Raw genomic sequence first — 17,511 nt, 5'->3', positions numbered from 1 at the left:
CAACATTAAGTTTTATTGTATATTGAAACTGATAAAATTTAACTACTTGATTTTATTTGTTTCAGGCTGCTCTTCAAATAGGATTGGATCCATCAAGGATTAAAATGGCTCTGCGTCAGAAAATGGAACAAACAGGATTACCGTTTAGTTCGACTGAATCTTTAATTGAAGCAGCGTTAGACATTCAGTTGGGGGAAGACAGAGATAACGATGAGGAGTAAGTATTTCTGGAAATTTCTATTCACAAACAAAGTAATTTACAGGAATTCTTAGTACAAGATAGCATTCTGAAAAAGGGATTATTATGGTGTATTCAAAGTGTAATGACATACATCGTGCCCACCGCCGCTAAAGTTGTGAAACTTATTCTCCCAGACATTGAGATTGTCGGAGAAATGCAGCTTCATCTTGACAAAATAGCATACACTTCACGTTGTGTTATAAATGAACTAATTCAGTTGTTAAAAGAGACATAAATGTACGATTCTGGAGTACTGTAAAAGGGTAAGTGTGCACGCGTTATTTGGCATGGACATTTTTGGAGAATTGTACAGCTCTTGACTTTCTAGTCGCATTCCAAGAGACGCTTTCACTCTTCAACTTAAGAAAAATGATTCAGATTTCAATGGATGACCCTAATGAAAATTTTACAGTTCTGTATATCCTCAAGCCACATATCAATACGTCATCAAATGATCCTGTAATACTTGGTAGGAAGCTGTTGGGCTGCTTATTTCTTGTGGAGCATTTACGGCTACAATTGAGGTAACGAACTGGAGAATCGTTAAATTTCTAAGAGCTCTTCGTAATTCACTTATGAATGTTTCAAGAAACTGTACCGATTACACTCCTGTAGAGGCTTAGGAAATTTTCCAGTGAAGTTTTATTCTGTGTTTGCTTGAAAATGATAATTGTCATCCAGCGAGCCATTGACATTTATCCGTATGCCTGTTGTATATTCAACGGGTCAGCAAGGATAAGAAAGTTCTCAGCTCTTCAAACTGCCAGATGTTGGAAGATAAAATGCTTATTCCTAAACTTACATTTTTAAAGCAATTGCTTCAGAAGTAGAACCTTTCCTTACTAAATTTCAAACTGACTCTCCTATCAGTCCGTTTCTTTACAACACTTTATTGGACGTGATAAAAATATAAAGAAAAATAAGTTTGTGTAAAAGTAGACGTTTTTAGTTCTTTGAGTTCATGTACACGAGCTGAGTGAGTTAATTTCAGTTTAGCATCCCTTTCAGCAGCGAAGTTATATAAGACGGGGATCTACAGCTTAACGTGGGATCCGAACCACATGAGCTTCCACCGGGAATCGAACTCGGATATCCTACGCCGAAAGCGCGTATTTTTATGTATACAAATTGATATGGAAAATGAGAATATCTTCTTCCTGTGAAAAAAGTTTATGTGGGTTCTGCTACACATACTGCCTTTAAGAAATGTTAACTAGTACGGGATTTAGACATCTTGGGTTTTCGTCAAAATTGCAGAAAGTATATACGGAACTCGAACGAATCAGTAGCTTCTTGGGGGTGTCATTGGGAAACTAATCGTATTCCGGCTCTTTTAAAGGCAAGATAGTGTGGTGGAAATAGCCCAGGCTAGGCTTAGGGTTGCCAACTGGCCGGTTTTTCACCGACCTGGCCGGAAATATTGATGCTATTTTGATTAAAGCTGGTGACCGGTACAAACTTCTTACCAGCCCATTTATGACCGGTTTTTTTCAAATTTGCATCTAATTCGAAGCAATTCCATCAAGTTCGAAGTATAGATTTAAAAAGCAACTTTCATTCTGTAAATCCAAAAGTGTCACATTTCGCCATCTATCAAAAATTAATATATTTTGTTCATCAGTAGAGTCTGGATTTTTATGTAATATCAACCCCCTAAATATATACATAAATATGTAACAAAAATCGCTTTAAAATGTAAGAAATATGTAATATTATATAAGAATATGTAATATTACATATGTTACATATTTATGAAAACGTAATATTAACACGCCTATGAGTATGCAATATTTAAACGAATTATGAAAATTAAAAAAAAAAAATCTACTACACTTTATTCTGCTTAATGCAAGTCCCCCAATGAAGCGAAATACTTGAACAGCTGAGAAAGCCATACGTCACTTGACGTGACTGATTGCAGGATAATAAAAATCAGACGCGAATGAAGGAAGATGTGAATCGGCTAGAGAGAAACAGGAAAGCCCCGAGAAAAGCAATGCATACGGCACTTGTACGTCAGGAATCTCATGTGGTGTGGTGTGGTCCCGTTTCAAATTTAGAACCTTTTACACTAAATGCGCATCCGTCACCACGGCCCAGTCATGAAATGAATTATACGCAATATACAAATTTAAATACTAAAAGCAACTTAAGACGAAATGTATTGTTTTATATATATTTATTTCATGCAGGGAAAAACAGTCCTATGTCTTTTAAACAATACCAGCTGATCTAAGATTGAAGAATATTTCCACTAATGAACATTAATTTGAAATAAAGTGCTTACAAAAGATGTGCCTGCAGTTCAACTGTGTGTTGTTGCACAATGGGTTACAAGGTACATTTCCAAATGATCAGAAGTAAAATTTTGTCAGCGATCGGATAAAATATTCTTGTATGCAGAGAATGATATCTCCACATCACATGAGGTAACAGGGGAGCGTATTTCAACAGGGGGATGTAGTTGGGGGAAATATCTTCTGGGGGGTTCTTGTTTCACCACTGAGAATCTCACACACTGCCAATAGGCTGTCGTAACCCGGGTTTCTTTCTAGCACTGCATTTAGTTTCTTTCGAACTTTTTCTCCTACATCTCCACACACACCTTGCAGCAGTCTCTTTGCATCCTCTATGATTTTCATGGATTCCGGAAGAGGTCGCCTAACAGTCTCTAGCTTTTTAATGCTTGTAGGTAGCCAACCAAAATTGCTGTCTATGTATGCGATATTACACGCTACTTGTGAGTCATTAAACAATTTCTGAGCAATGCCAACTGACACAGCAGACTCCGATGGAAATGAATGAACAACATGCTTAATTTTTTGAAAATGTTCATTGTAGAAATCCGAGTGCCCCATCGCGTTAGCGCAAGCTCCGGAGGAAGTGGCACGTCTGGCAGTTGATCTCTGTAAACTTGAACACGTTGTGGCGCCTTAACAAACATTTTTTTCGTGGAAGAAACTAGTTGATTTACTTTGCAAAAGTTGCCTCTCACCTCTTCAGCAACACGCTGAAGAGCATGGGCCATACAGGTGAAATGAATTAAGTGAGGGTAAAAAACTGGAAGTGCTCTAGCCGCTTTTAACGTGTACGCTGCACTGTCTGTATAGAGAACAAGGACTTTTTCTTCCTGAACTCCTCCCGGCCACAACACTTTAAGACCATCGTTTACAAAGCGAGCAATCGTGGAATGATTCGTGCGTTCCAGCAATTTACTTGCAATAAGATAGGATTTAGATGGAACATCTTCACTTAACTTCCCCATCACTAAATTTGCTACATAACGTCTCAAAACGTCTGTTGTTTCGTCCACAGAAATCCAAATATATATATATATATGAACTACCTATTTCTGTCCTAATGGTATCTATAGCTTCCCTGTAACAAACTTCGAGATAACACTTTCGAAGAGTGGATTCGTCAGGAATTCGACGCCCGCAGTACTTCTCCAGAAAAGCACGGTATTTTGGCATTTGAACTTTGTTCCAAGGAATGTTTGCTGCTATCATTGTTTGGCACAAGTCTTTGAAATACTCACTCACTGAAGTATCTTGGTGCATTTGTGTCAAGAGTACTTGTTTCCTTGCAGTTCGGAAATTTTTATTTCTTGCATGGAATGCACTTCGTACATATTGTTCTAACTGAGATTTCATTGAACATCCAATTTTTTTTATCACACACTTGACACACCACCACTTTACCGTCCGTAGTAAACGCATCATCGATAGTTACCCACGACCGCAATTTCGCGTATAAAGTTGAGGCAACCGGAGCCATTTCTAACTTCGACGGCCAATACAGAACACGTGCGTTTTGCAACTGCAATATTAGTGTACTATCCTTCTGTCATTCAGTTGAACAAGCGAAGTGTTTTGAAAGCTTAGGTTACCTGCTATAATATTGCCATTGTCGCCAGCTTCTTGGAACGAACTCTTGCAGTAAATTCTTGGAAGCACACTAGCATACAGTTTTAACTTGAATTGAAGGATTTGCTTTCATCTTTTTTTCCGTCCGACCTCCGATAACAATCAAATGGATTTCATTTTAGGAATTTCCTGGCCAGTCGCCTGTCAGGCACGTGATCTGCCTTACTCCAGAGTTGAGAATAAAAGTCGCTGCTAATGTACCCCGGAGGGAGGATTTTTACTTGTTTTTTTCTTATATTTCTTTTGTTATCGGTGAAAATTCTGCGAAGCATGATTTGACAAATAAAAAAGAGAGATATTTCTCTTTCGATAAAGAAACGAAAAAATAGACATGACAAAATTGAATCTAGATGCAAGCCTTGCACAGTTGGAGAGTTTATTTTTTATTTTAAATTAAAATTTCAGTAAACGCAAAATTTTAAAACAGTTTTATGTAATAAAAAAATATGTAGAAACCATAGAAATATGTAATATTGGTCAAAATATGTAAAAAAAAAAAAAATATATATATATATATATATGTAATATGAAACTTGAGTTGAAGCACCCTACAGGTGTGAATCACAAACATTTAAGGATTTGACGAATTTACGTATGAAGGAAAAAATATGTAATTACATACAAATCCGGACATTATTCATCAGTATAGATAGTTTTAAGAGATGACAGGGACTGTTTCAGGGAAAATTTAAAATTTACTTGTAAGGAATTTTATACATTTATTGAGAGTGAGAAAAGAATTCTTAAAGCAATTTCCTGTATGTGAAGTACTATGTATAAGTTTAAAGAATAAATTTCGTTTTCCAAATCCAAAATTGTCACGTAAAGATTAATATACTTTTGTTCATCTGTTTCGATAACTTTAAAAAAGTTGAAGTTACTGGTAAATACAATAAAATGATCAATGCCGATTTCAGTTTGTCATTTATAGTACACTGAATCTATTAAGCTTATTAGTGAATGTATTAAATTAGATAAATTCAACATTATATTTTGTAGTGTTTGTACATGTAATATTAATTTTAGAAAATCATAAATGTTGTATGTCTTAATCTGTACTTTAGTATTTGAATTGCTTAAAGCAATGAAACATACGCAATATGTCAATCACTAGGGATTATGTTAACAGAAGGGAGATACATATTATGTTCCAGTATTAGAAAAGGTGAAGCAATACAGTGTTATATGATGTGTGTTTGCTTTGGTTATATTCGTTCATTTTATTCCTTCAGAAATAATGAAGAAGTTCCATCTAGACAACGTGGCCCAGGATCTTCGCAAAATTCATTCCGTTGGATTGATGAGGAACACTTATCAAGCAGTGACACTGAAGAGGAGGATGAGGAACAAGAGAACAGTGATCTGGAGATTGGAGAGGATGTGTTGGATCATGCGAGAGATGGAGATCAGAATGAAGACAGACCGGGTATTACGAATTTAGAACAGGAATCTTCTATAGAATCTGAAGAGTAAGAAACTATTTGTTATACCTAGGTAATATACATACGCTAACGAAAGTTGTACTTACCAAAATACCCAGAATATAAATCTCACCGTGAACCTTTCGGAAAAGGATAATGCCTTCCTCAGCACTGATTCTTTCACCCTGAATTGCAGCTAAGAAAGGCAGCAACCATTTGCGGAAACTTTAACGGTGAGATTGGTTGTCTTTTTGATAAGTGCCGGTATAGTTGGTATTGATAATGCGTCTTTTCAAATCCTTCGAGAGTTCGACCGCAAAGAAACCAATATGATGTGTATAAATGTTTTCAAGAACTTTTCGTTTCTCCTTTATTAGGATCACGCAATGGGACCCGTAAGTTTGTATTTTTAGTACCTCCGGGTGTTACTCCACACGGTAACTCCTAAAAAAGCTAATTATTGAATTCTGTTTCTTTGCAATAGACGGCTAGAGCGATTATATCGGTCAAGTTTATTAATGGAGTCAATCCGTTAACACCTTCACGAAAACAGATGACGTTCATGGCTGCTATCCACATCTTGTTTTAAATCTATAACTTTTCCGAGCTTCTATGAACTCTGAACAGTAGCAAGGAAATGTTGGTTGCCTATGATAAAAGGATATGGGATTCATGATCCTCTTTACTGTCTTTTAGCGAGGTTTATTTATTAGTAACTTTATCTCATAGTTCATTTTATCAATTTCAAGACAAAGGCCAACACATTGATCATCGTTGTATAATGAACTCATTCTGAGAAATTCAAAGAGTGCGATTGGAACAAGAATCGAACTGTGTGTCTCGCATACTGTGCTGGTGTCTTAACTACTGCGCTATCCAGTCAGCTTTCTGACCAACCACACTTCTTCACTCTTGAGGCCGGATTGAGCTCCGACTTCAAGAGTGATGAAATGTATGACTATTCTGGGAGCAGACTGATGGTAGCATATTGGTTGGTGTGTCGGCATGAGTCAGAGACCTGGGTTCAAATTCCTGTCCAGTTGTGCATGTTTATACCTTTTATTCTCGTATTATGTAGCCAAGGTGTGTATATGAATGTATACTCTTAAGAGCACTTCGTGTATTACATATGGTTCAAGAGAAAATTCTCTGGTACTGACTGATGAACGTAGTTCGTGTACTAATATGGGCGTAACTGAAGTTTTATATAACTGTTTAAAAAGCATTTCGAAGTGCATGGTTGTTGATGGGCGTAACTGAAGTTTTATATAACTCTGTTTAAAAAGTATTTCGAAGTTTATAGTTGTTGATGGATGGAACTATAGACTAAGCCAGGACGCCAGATCGCCATTAGCGACTAGAAATTTAGAGCTGGTGGCTACTGTTCAGTAGGAGTGGTTTTTGCCTAAACGCATAGGGCTACGCAGTTTCTGTTTCGCACAAAATAAGTGTCACTGAGTGAGAAAAAACACGGAATGTGAAGTGTTCACAACGTTGTAATTCTCCCCTCCCTTTCTTAAGGACTTAAGGACTTTGATCCAAAAACTGCAATCGACAACTGGTACTTCAGTGCAGAGAGAGAACGTTACACAAACATGAAGTCTTAAGATAAGATATTTTTAACATTATGTGAATTGTCCAATTCAAAATTAATTATCCTGAATCTAATTGTCTGGTTTTAAAATTTTATGCCCTGATGTAATCTCTTTCCTTGTCAAACCAAAGGCTGTGGGGGGACCTCTCATAATTTGTACGTGAGAGATATTGGCGACCATCATTTTTGGATTGGAGAATGTGTCTGACTTTAAAATTTTGCGCCCTGGACTAAGTAATGTAAACTCCAATTACTAAAGCTGATTTCGCAAGCGTGAGCAGCGGGGAAAACCAGAGTATTTCCACCTCCTCGAGTTGTTAGTACCAAAGGAATTTATCTCGCAGTATAGTAATAACAATTTATAAGTTACACTCTTGATTGATACATTTAATAACAGAACACCGTTGGTTCTAACATTTTACAGAACAAGTCAGCGTTCACACTCATCTTGGCCTGACGTTGTGATGGGTCCAGGTACTACTGGGCAGCCCACTAATCTCTGTGAAATGCGAGACGATAAGGCTACAACTCCTAAACCAGTGAATTTGTCCTACGAACATCCTGGAAAGGAAGAGAAGGATAAAGCAGGTAAATTAGTTCATCTTGATAGAGAGATGTTGTTTGAAGTGATTTGTTCATTGTAAACTAGTGCTGTCCAACATTTTCTCACAGCTATCATAAGATTCCGTTTGATACGCTATTCATATAATAAAGTACTAACAAATAAAGCATAATTTTAATCCTTGTAGGTTAAGAGGGAACTAGAGTGGATGTATCTAGTGTGAATTAAGAACTTCTGACTTAACATGAGCCGTAAATATAGTTAGATAGATAGATATATCTTCGGTCTTGTGAAGTTTTGTGGAAAAAATGGTAAACTGTTTCAATGTTACAGACAAATACCAAATGCAGTGTTATCGATGAAAGCTTTATAGACACATTTAAATTATAATTTATTATATCATTAATGAATTTCCGTATGAGATTTTCTGTTACTATCTTTTTTCGAGTTAACATCTCACGATTATGCAGAGAGTCTAAGAAAGACTATGGTGATGAGATTTTGATGGAGTGACGAAAATGAAAGGAAGCTGAGAACCGTGATGAAACTCACGCTCATAGTGTTTGTCCGCTACAAAACCCACTTGACGGAAACTGAGATTAAACCAAGGGTTTCACGTGCGAGAGGTATGCGTATCTACCAACTGAGCCAGTACGGCTCCCTTCTGTTACTTACATAACAATTACAACTATAATACGTATGTCCATGAAGTTTCTATCGGTGCAGCTGCGTTAAGGTATGTCTTGTTGTTCTTCTTCTTCACCACCACCACCACCACTACTACTACTACTACTACTACTATTACTACTACTACTACTACTACTACTATTACTACTACTACTACTACTACTACTACTACTACTAATAATAATAATAATAATAATAATAATAATAATAATAATAATAATAATAATAATAAAAAGCAGAATATACTGTTGTCAGAAACAGAAGCTACTGTGAATTAAGGATAGAACTGCAAATGTTGTGAAAATCCATTTATCTGTTTTTTTTTTTTTTAACGTATAAAAAAGGATGTGAGATTGTTAAGAGATGCAAAGTCTTCATTAAAATACATATAAAAGGCAACAAAGATTTGTGTAATATACTTGGTTGGTTGAATTGAAGTTTGGAGTCCCTTCCAGCACCGAGGCTATATGAGACAAGGAGTTAAAGTGGGCCCATTTGCTCCCACCGGGAATTGTAATATATTTTTTGTGTGTGTGTTTCATGTGCTCCAGTTATTTTTCATAAAACTACCTGTCTCTGGTTAAAATTATTCTGCGTTACTATGTATGTCTGTCTTTTTTTTAATGTAAATTCTAAATGTCACATCGTAAAAATCGTAAAATCGTCCTGGCGAAAATTATTTTCTCTCTTGCAATCCTAAACTCGATGCTTACTCGATGATGCCTCGCTTCATTAAAACTTGACTTAAGGTTCTAAAAGAGCCCAACGCTGGACAATTCGAAAAGGACATAATTCAAATGAGAAAACTGTGTAAATTAAGCGTAAATTTATACAAATCGCATTGGAAACAACCGTATAAATGTAACATTAGGCTATTCTTACTTAATCATTCATTCACATGATTAGTACGTAATTAAAACTACTGAATATTATGAGAGTTATGTTAATGATGATTTGTAGAAAGTTGTAGTTTGACACTTTCGTTACCAATGAAATTCAAATGAAGCATTATTATTATTATTATTTATAGCGAAATAATGACGTTTTTGTAAATAGTACATTTAGCAATAGAGTGCGATGCACATGTTTTTGAATGCAGTACAGAATCCTACGTACAAAGAAGTATCAAGTTACGAAATACAACTGACTAAATGTAACTGCAAATTGCAGCAATCTTCTTTTCCGAACCATTGTAAGGATAGATGAGGAAATTAGGTTAGTTGTTGATCTAAATTTACTATGGAGTTATTCAGTTTAAAACAAAATCATATTTAATTTCTTAACTTAAACACTAAATCGACTCTAAAATACCACTTCTCATTATCCCTGATCGTTTTCGCTTTGTAGATCAATATATCACCATCAACGAACACTCTTCCTAACATTTGGTCCTCTACATTCTGATGGTAATTCATCAAATAGTTGTTAAGATTTTGTCTCTCCCAGACAGAGTAAATATATAAAAGAGTTTTTGGTAAACTAAACTCCATAGAAACTGTTGAATTACTTAGTAGTGGAAAATTTAGTCTCCTCTATTTCGTTACTGAACATTATTTCACAAACTGTATTGAGTATAAGGAAGAAGAAAAGAAGTGCACTTTTTATCACAATAATTGAATGTAATTTGTTTGTTACTTATTAGTTAATATCGGAGTTGTTTATGGGCAGTTTTCAAGCCAACAAGGATAGCAAATATTTAAGAGGTGAATGTTTAAAAGGCGTAGTCTAGATCAACTCAGGCTGACAAAGAAAAAAAAAATCTTACTTTGATAGCCTCACATGTCATTGAATTTAACATAGGTTAAACTTCAGAGCAAAGTGAAAAATCCGTTTTTGGTCGTGTCCTCCTTTCGTCCCCCCCCCCCAAAAAAAATCCTGGACCGACATATAGGCCGCCAAAGATGACGTCTCGGGCGCAATTCCTAACGGTTCAAGTTATTTTCTTGCGTTTTCGTTTGCTTGATAGATAATAATTTACTGATAAAATAATATTCTCAGTTTGGAACAATGTGTGAAAGTTCTTGTGCTGTAGCCCTCTGACTTTTTTTTTTTAAGTCAACCTCTCTCTCTCTCTCTCTCTCTCTCTATATATATATATATATATATATATATATATAGTGAAACCTGTCTATGTTGGCGACCATCGGTTCCATTGAAAAGTGGTCAACTTAGACAGGTGACCAACTTACAGAAAATAGGTGTAATTAGTGTATTTTTAGAATAGGATTTCTAGTATTACTTGATTGTAAAACTTTAATAAACAATGGCACGACAGCTCCTTTAATATATATGTATATATAGTAATCAGTGGCGTATTTATTATTTTGTTTCGAGTGGCTTTGCTGCCTTTATTCCTGGAAATGTGAAAATTCTGTAAGATATTTGATTTACTTTAAAATAGTAATTAATACTTCAGGGGGTTTAAGCCCGGAATCCCTTTTAAAGACGCCACTGAGAGTAATCATAACAATATACGGTAATAGAAAAATACGTATCTTATGGTGGTTTATTCTAGACATATTTCTTTTATTCTTTTTGGCGCATATGCGCATTCTAATTTTGTAGTTCTTGCATAGTATCCTCTACCGCTTGTTAATGAGCTACAAATGTTTCCCTCGGAGCAAAAGATGTTGTGAGAAAATCTTAAGGGAATTCATATCTTAAAACCTCCGCTACCTTTCGACAAGCCGTCAGGTGTTAATAGTTGACAGTTAAGATGGTTAGCTTTCACCTCCCCACTGATGAAAGGAGCCGTTATAGCTAAAGGTTTTACCAAAAGAGACAGGGTAAGCAAATACGTACAGCCATTTCCTGAATTCCTGTACGTGATTTTTCTTATTCACATCTTCCTTCACCACCCCTTTATCAGGGTAGCGTTCTGGCCATTGACCTCCAAGAACAAATCGTGGGAATCCATGCTTCTTTGTCCTCAGACATAAATACGGAACATCCTCGGAATACGAAAGACTTAAGAAAAATAACAAAACGGTATTTTGCGTGGCCAAGATGCGCAGGTAAATTTATCATTATCGTCATAGGTTAAACATTGCTTCAATGTGGCCAACTTCCAAGATAGACTGGTGACTAACGTACAGAGTAATAAGCAACTTATATCTTATGGGAAAATGCAGGTTCAAGACGAATCAGGCCATGATAAGCAGGTGGCCAACTTAGAGAGGTGACCAAGATTACTGGTTTTACTGTATATATATATTCTCTTTAAAGATCATGCAACATAGTATCAGCTATCACTGTGAGTCCAGACATGTCACTTTTGAATTTCTTTTGAAGGGCTAGTTTGTTGGACCATTCTTCTATTTTTTCTGCTGGCGGAATTCTTCAACTTCCTCTTTGGGCAATAGGATTAGGGCTGTTGATGTATATGACTTCACTACTCTTGTAAAATCCCCGGCATTCTGAATTGCAGCTGTACTTGGACTCGAAAGATTGTTTTGTAGTGTGGTGCTTCAACAGGCCCCGTATACCATTGCAAGGGTCCTTCCCATGGTCAGCAACACTGTATAATTCCATTGGCACAAGCGACCTCGTCAATTCAGACAGTTCATAAGGACTTTTGAAGTAGCTATAGGCACGATCAGAAATAATTATGATATTTTCTGCCTGTGACTGGAGCTCTTAAAAAGAATTTTGCGTATTGGCGACAATGCATGTACTGAGTCATGTCTTCGACGGTAACTGAGTCTTATAACTGCAATATATGTGGTCTTGTTTTGAAAATATGTGACTCCTGTACGAATTGAAACCTGTCACTTTCAGTGATACTCTTGTACTTCTTGTGGCCGAATCACAGACTAGTTCTCAGCAGAATCACAGTGAAGAACTAAACATAGCTGCTCAGCCTCTGCACGCCCCTTCACAATGTGTTGTTGCAATTTCTTTGAGTGTTGGTACGTTACTGCTTTCACCGTTCATTTGCCAAGTTCGTCAATGAAGGTATCAATGGTAACAATTCTTATGATAAATTAATTTTCCTTTCATGTTGCGTATGTAACCTCAGAAGAGTCATCTGTTATGTCTTCCAGACTAAGTGTCTGTAAGGTGAATCCTCTCTTTCCAGGGCAGGCATCAAATTCCTGAAACAAATGTCTCTCTCGTTGTACACCCATGTCCAAAATTATTGTCGCATGTCTATAAATATGTTGTTGTAGAACTATAATTTGATAATGAATTCCCCGGTATTTCTTATAATGTTAGTATGTGTATTATCGGCAAAGACATGTATGTGGGAAATTTCACGTCAAAAGAGCAGTACCTAAGAACAATAAAACGAAAATAAAACTTTCTTGTTCATTTAGCAACATTTTGTTTTACTCATTCTAAGTTTCGTATTTATAATTCTTTTCCTATGACATTTACCACAAATATACATTTCTTGATTACACACGCAGTATCAGTATTAAAAATACCCTACAAAATCATTATCAAATTATATTCTTACAAGAAGACAGTTATAGATATGCGACAATCATTTTGGACATGACTATACATCACAGACTGCGAACAACTTCACACGTCCAGCCGAAGTGTCGTTTTTCACACCTTCAAGTAAGTTCTTCAAAGTTACCATGCGATATACAAAATTGGCGCGATACACACACAAACAGACTTCTCTAGTTGGTGTGGAACCACCCACTTAGGTCAGAGTACGTAAAATTTCGATCTTCAATGCAAAGTACTAAATGTTCCTTATATGTGACGAAAGTTTCTTTAATACTGTGGGTCGTGTATCTTTTCACTTTCACCACTTTCTCGTGCAACTGTTATAGTGGTAGTGTCTTCTTTGTTGGCGCTCTGGCAAGAACGTTTTTTGTTTATCTCCCAGATAAAATAACTGTTCAATTTAATATGTGGTTCCTTCACATGATGACCATAATAGAGGTTCGGTTGTCTAAACACACTTTTGCAAACCTCACATTTCTTGTTTTGTCCACCATGTATTTTGTTACAGACGGAATGTGGTGCAAAATTTGTATCTTCGAAAAATACACTAAGGTAAATGTTAGAGCTTGTATCTTTTTATTGTAGGATTCACACGGCTCAACAGCTGAATTGGTGATTGATATAAATTCTCGGCAAGTTGCACAAATTTCTTTTGGTACAGTTTGGTCAGTTTTGATTTGATATACTCACCCAGAGCTGCAGTAATTTCGCTGTGCTATCTTAATGCATATGGCGTACGACTTGAATTCACAATCATGGTTTCTTAACAGGATTAACACCAACCTCTATAACTGACTGACGAAGGGAATGTAATTCTTCTTCTGCATATGCAAAATCTTCATCACCTACACTATGTTCAGTTAGAGTCATTGCTGATATTCTGTCAAAGTATTTAAAATACAGAAAGTCATCACTGGAAACATCTTGAATTTGAGACTGTCTTGAAATGAGCACTCTTTTTTCCAACCTAGACATTCTTTTAAAGTCTTATATATCACTGTTTTATGGATATGCAAATAGTCAGCATACTTCACTCTCCTTTGGCCAAGTCAAAAGACACTTCAAACTCAGTCCTTTCTACAAAACACTCCTACTTAATTAATTAGCAGTATTCTTACAAAAGCATACAAGTACTGTTGGACCACACATTTCTTTGCTCTCTGTTTGCCTGTTGACAGCTAAACTGTGAATTCATGTATTCTTCCTTTGACTATACACAGATTTTTCAAATGAATTATATCACTTGAATCAATAAATTATAATATTTCAATGACCTTCCCCCCCCCCCCAAAAAAAAAAAAACTTAAACCGTTCCAGAAATAGAGCATTTAATATTTTGCCGAAAATTGCACGTGAGAAATAGTTTCATCTTTCGCGGCCCTTTTCTGTGAGACGACAAGACAATACGGGTTTCTTCTCTTGTCCTGAATTTTAACGTGTGCTAAATTAAATAACGTCTGAGACTGTGAAAGTAAACCCCCTGCCCGAATTGATACGAACTATTAGAGGTTTGGACGGGCCCGGGCCGAATCCGCGGGCTTGGGCCGTAAATTTTTAAATATACAGTGCAGCCCACTTATAACGAACTCGGAAATAACGAATTATTGATATTACGAACATAAATGAAATCTCCATCATACCGCCTATTTAAAACGTGGAAGAAATGACCTATATTACGAACAATATTTTCCGGAAAGACCGTTTATAGCAAAGTTTTCAGTACGGAGTCATTTTTCTTTCCTTCTGTTCGTAGATTACTCATGTACCGCAAAGCTGGTTTTCATAGCTGCTGTTGTCGCTGTGCAAGCCAGGCATGATTCACTCCTCCCCCGTCCACTCGGATGACAACAGAAATCACCCCGGGTGCAAATATTTCCGGCAACGCGCGTCCACCAGAGTTCAAAGTCGAGGTTGAAAATAAATCTGTTTTCACTGGAGCTCATGGTGTTAGACGCGGAGAAAAAGTGAGGTGCATTTTTCGGTAGCTGGAAGGTAGGAATACGCCGCAAGTTCATTTTTTTAAACTTGTGTTTGTGCAACCCTAAATTGAAAGATGGCAAAAAAAAAAAAAAAAAAAAAAAAACTACAGGAAGAAGCAGATTCCGATAATGAGGGAGAAGTAGAAAATGTGAAACAACTCGTGAGTTCCAAAGAAGCGATTCAAAGTTTGGAAAACTTGAAATGTTATCTTTTCGATTACAACAACACGGTGCCGGATAATGCATTTTGGGCATTTGAGAAAGTGGAAATGGCGGTGCTACGAACAACGGCAACAGACATGGTTCAGAAGAAAATTACAGATTCCTTCAAGCGTGCTTGAACAGGTAGGAAGAACTGCAATATGTACGATAGGCTAGATAACAATCCTGTTAATAAAATTATCTTCCGATTTAATGCTGTACTGCTGTATATTCTTTTTTAAACGTATCTGCTTGTTATCTAATCCTTTGTTTTTTCCATAATTCGGAAAAATATATGTGTTTCTTTATAACGAAGTTCGGATTTAAAGAAGTCATTTTGTTGATCCCTTGAAATTCGTTATAAGTGGACTTCACTGTACAACCATATTTCTCGGGCCTGACTTTGTAAATATACTGTCAATGATATTTATCGGATCGTTCTTTCTGAAGAACATTTAAAGCATAACTGCAAAATTAAACCTCTAATTGCTGTAAATAAAAATACAATTTTACGGTAATTATTAAATTTCTGTAATTCGTTCTTATTTCTGACTCATTTGATTATCACATGGACTTGGGCCGGGCTCGGGCCTCACATTATAAATTGACAGGTCGGGTAGGGTTCGGGCTAAAATTCCGGTCCATGCAGACCTCTATGGACTATGTAAAAATGTTTGTTAATTACTTTAGGGCGTTAGTGTCATTTTTCATTTTGCTTTGAGGATCCGAAATAGATTAAAAGATAAAAATACATAACGAGACTTCTGGTAAATTACTAAGATCGTCCAAGTAGCAAACGTGTTAAAATGACTTAGAATTAAGTATTAATAGCAGCCATATAGTTGACATTTTAATAATGTAAAATGCTAATTTTCAGCTCTTTCTTTAGAAGAGGAGAACAGGAGACTGAAAGAAGCGAAGCTGTGTAAAATCTGTATGGATGAAGACGTTGGTATAGTATTCTTGCCATGTGGTCATCTAATAACGTGTATCCTATGTGCTCCAGTGTTAAAGGACTGCCCTCTATGTAGGAAGCCAATTAAGGCGTCAGTTAGGGCATTTTTGTCATAATTTTTTTGTTGTAGAATATGAGTCCACAAGAACATGAATATTGTGATCATTGAGTTACTTAACAAGGATCATATTTACAATAATGTGTAAATATCTGTAACCGTGTCCTACAGAGTAATTGCAACATTCGTTGTAGGCGTTTGCACATGATGTTATCAAATGAAGCACTGTAAATATTTCGTGCAGCATCACAGACACATGTAGGGAAATTAGGAACAACAAATTTCAACAGACAGATTATATTAAATTATGTTATTCCACATGAAACATGTTATTCATCGCATAAGAAATAAAGAAAATAGTTTTGTGGATAGCTAGATTATGTATATGGACGTTTTATTTTGCATTATATTGTTAAGCGCGACTTTGAAGGAACTGACAGAAAATGCGTGGTTATTTTATTATAATTTTTTTTCTTAATGTAGATACTTGACTTTAGGCCGTTTGTACAGATAATAAAAATATTTGTTTTATGTATGTAATAATCAAGTTATATGCCTTGATAAAAGATGTATGAATCTTTAAAATGGATAAAATATAAACATATATATGTTTTCGAATTTATTTCTAAAAACTGTGTATAGTTTGACTCTTTCGGAATATCTTAATCAAAGATGAAAAGCAAATTTTCTTTGTAGATAATAAGTGTATTTTATAAGCAAAGTCTATTACTATTCTCAATTCCTCCTCCTTTTGTAATTACGTACAGAAACACGCTCAGTTTGCAATGTGGTGTTTCTAAGTTTGTAACGATGGGCTTGCCCATGGTGGAAAGACTACAAGGTGGATGCAATGCAGTGCTACATTCTTGTCGCTCTGGCGCATGACGTCATCCTGGTCGCAGACTTGGCAAGCGAGAGTCAGATGAACTTTTAACAAGCGCTTGCTCGCTAGTATCTTATACGCAAACTTGTCTTCTATTTATAGCGATCTTCAATGAAGTAAAAATTTTAGTAGAAACAATAATTATATAAACGTAATGTAATCAATGCTTAACTAAGTGAATTCAAAGGAAGATATTTACAATAGCAAAAGAAACAGCAATACCAGTTCATATTAAACAACTTTGGAGCTTGAACAAGCCAATATTACTCACTACATTTTCTGCTTTTTCTTTCTTTTCTTTTCTTTTCTTTTCTTTCTTTCTTTCTTTCTTTTTTTTAAATATTTGAAGTAATACACTCGAGTATGTATAGGCCTGAATAATCTATAACTCAGTGTGTCGTTAATGCATTTCATTATTATATATTTATGTATGCTCAAGTATATTTTCGTAACACATTGATCGGTTTTGATTTGCTATTATTATTATTTTGCTTGAAAGAGAATACTTTACTGATGACCCCATATAAATTTTGAGAATATCTC

The 17,511-nt window shown here is 35.8% G+C and overlaps 1 protein-coding gene across 1 annotated transcript in view; it reads left to right on the top strand.

The window, feature by feature from the left end:
- Positions 1 to 16,691, top strand: part of LOC145663230 (death-associated inhibitor of apoptosis 2-like) — a 71,685-nt gene extending 54,994 nt beyond the window's left edge. The window contains exons 6-9 of the mRNA XM_081729601.1: positions 66 to 217; positions 5,400 to 5,636; positions 7,607 to 7,770; positions 15,950 to 16,691. Of these exons, the coding sequence (XP_081585727.1) occupies positions 66 to 217; positions 5,400 to 5,636; positions 7,607 to 7,770; positions 15,950 to 16,143 (747 nt within the window). The 3' untranslated portion in view covers positions 16,144 to 16,691. The remainder of the gene's footprint in view (positions 1 to 65; positions 218 to 5,399; positions 5,637 to 7,606; positions 7,771 to 15,949) is intronic.
- Positions 16,692 to 17,511: the final 820 nt, after the last annotated feature.

The sequence above is a fragment of the Thermobia domestica genome, chromosome 1 (assembly GCF_964235325.1).
Source record: "Thermobia domestica chromosome 1, izTheDome1.hap1.1, whole genome shotgun sequence".
Taxonomy (NCBI): Eukaryota; Metazoa; Arthropoda; class Insecta; order Zygentoma; family Lepismatidae; genus Thermobia; species Thermobia domestica.
Note: the sequence above shows the minus strand (reverse complement) of the source record. Positions and strands in the feature narration are given on the sequence as shown.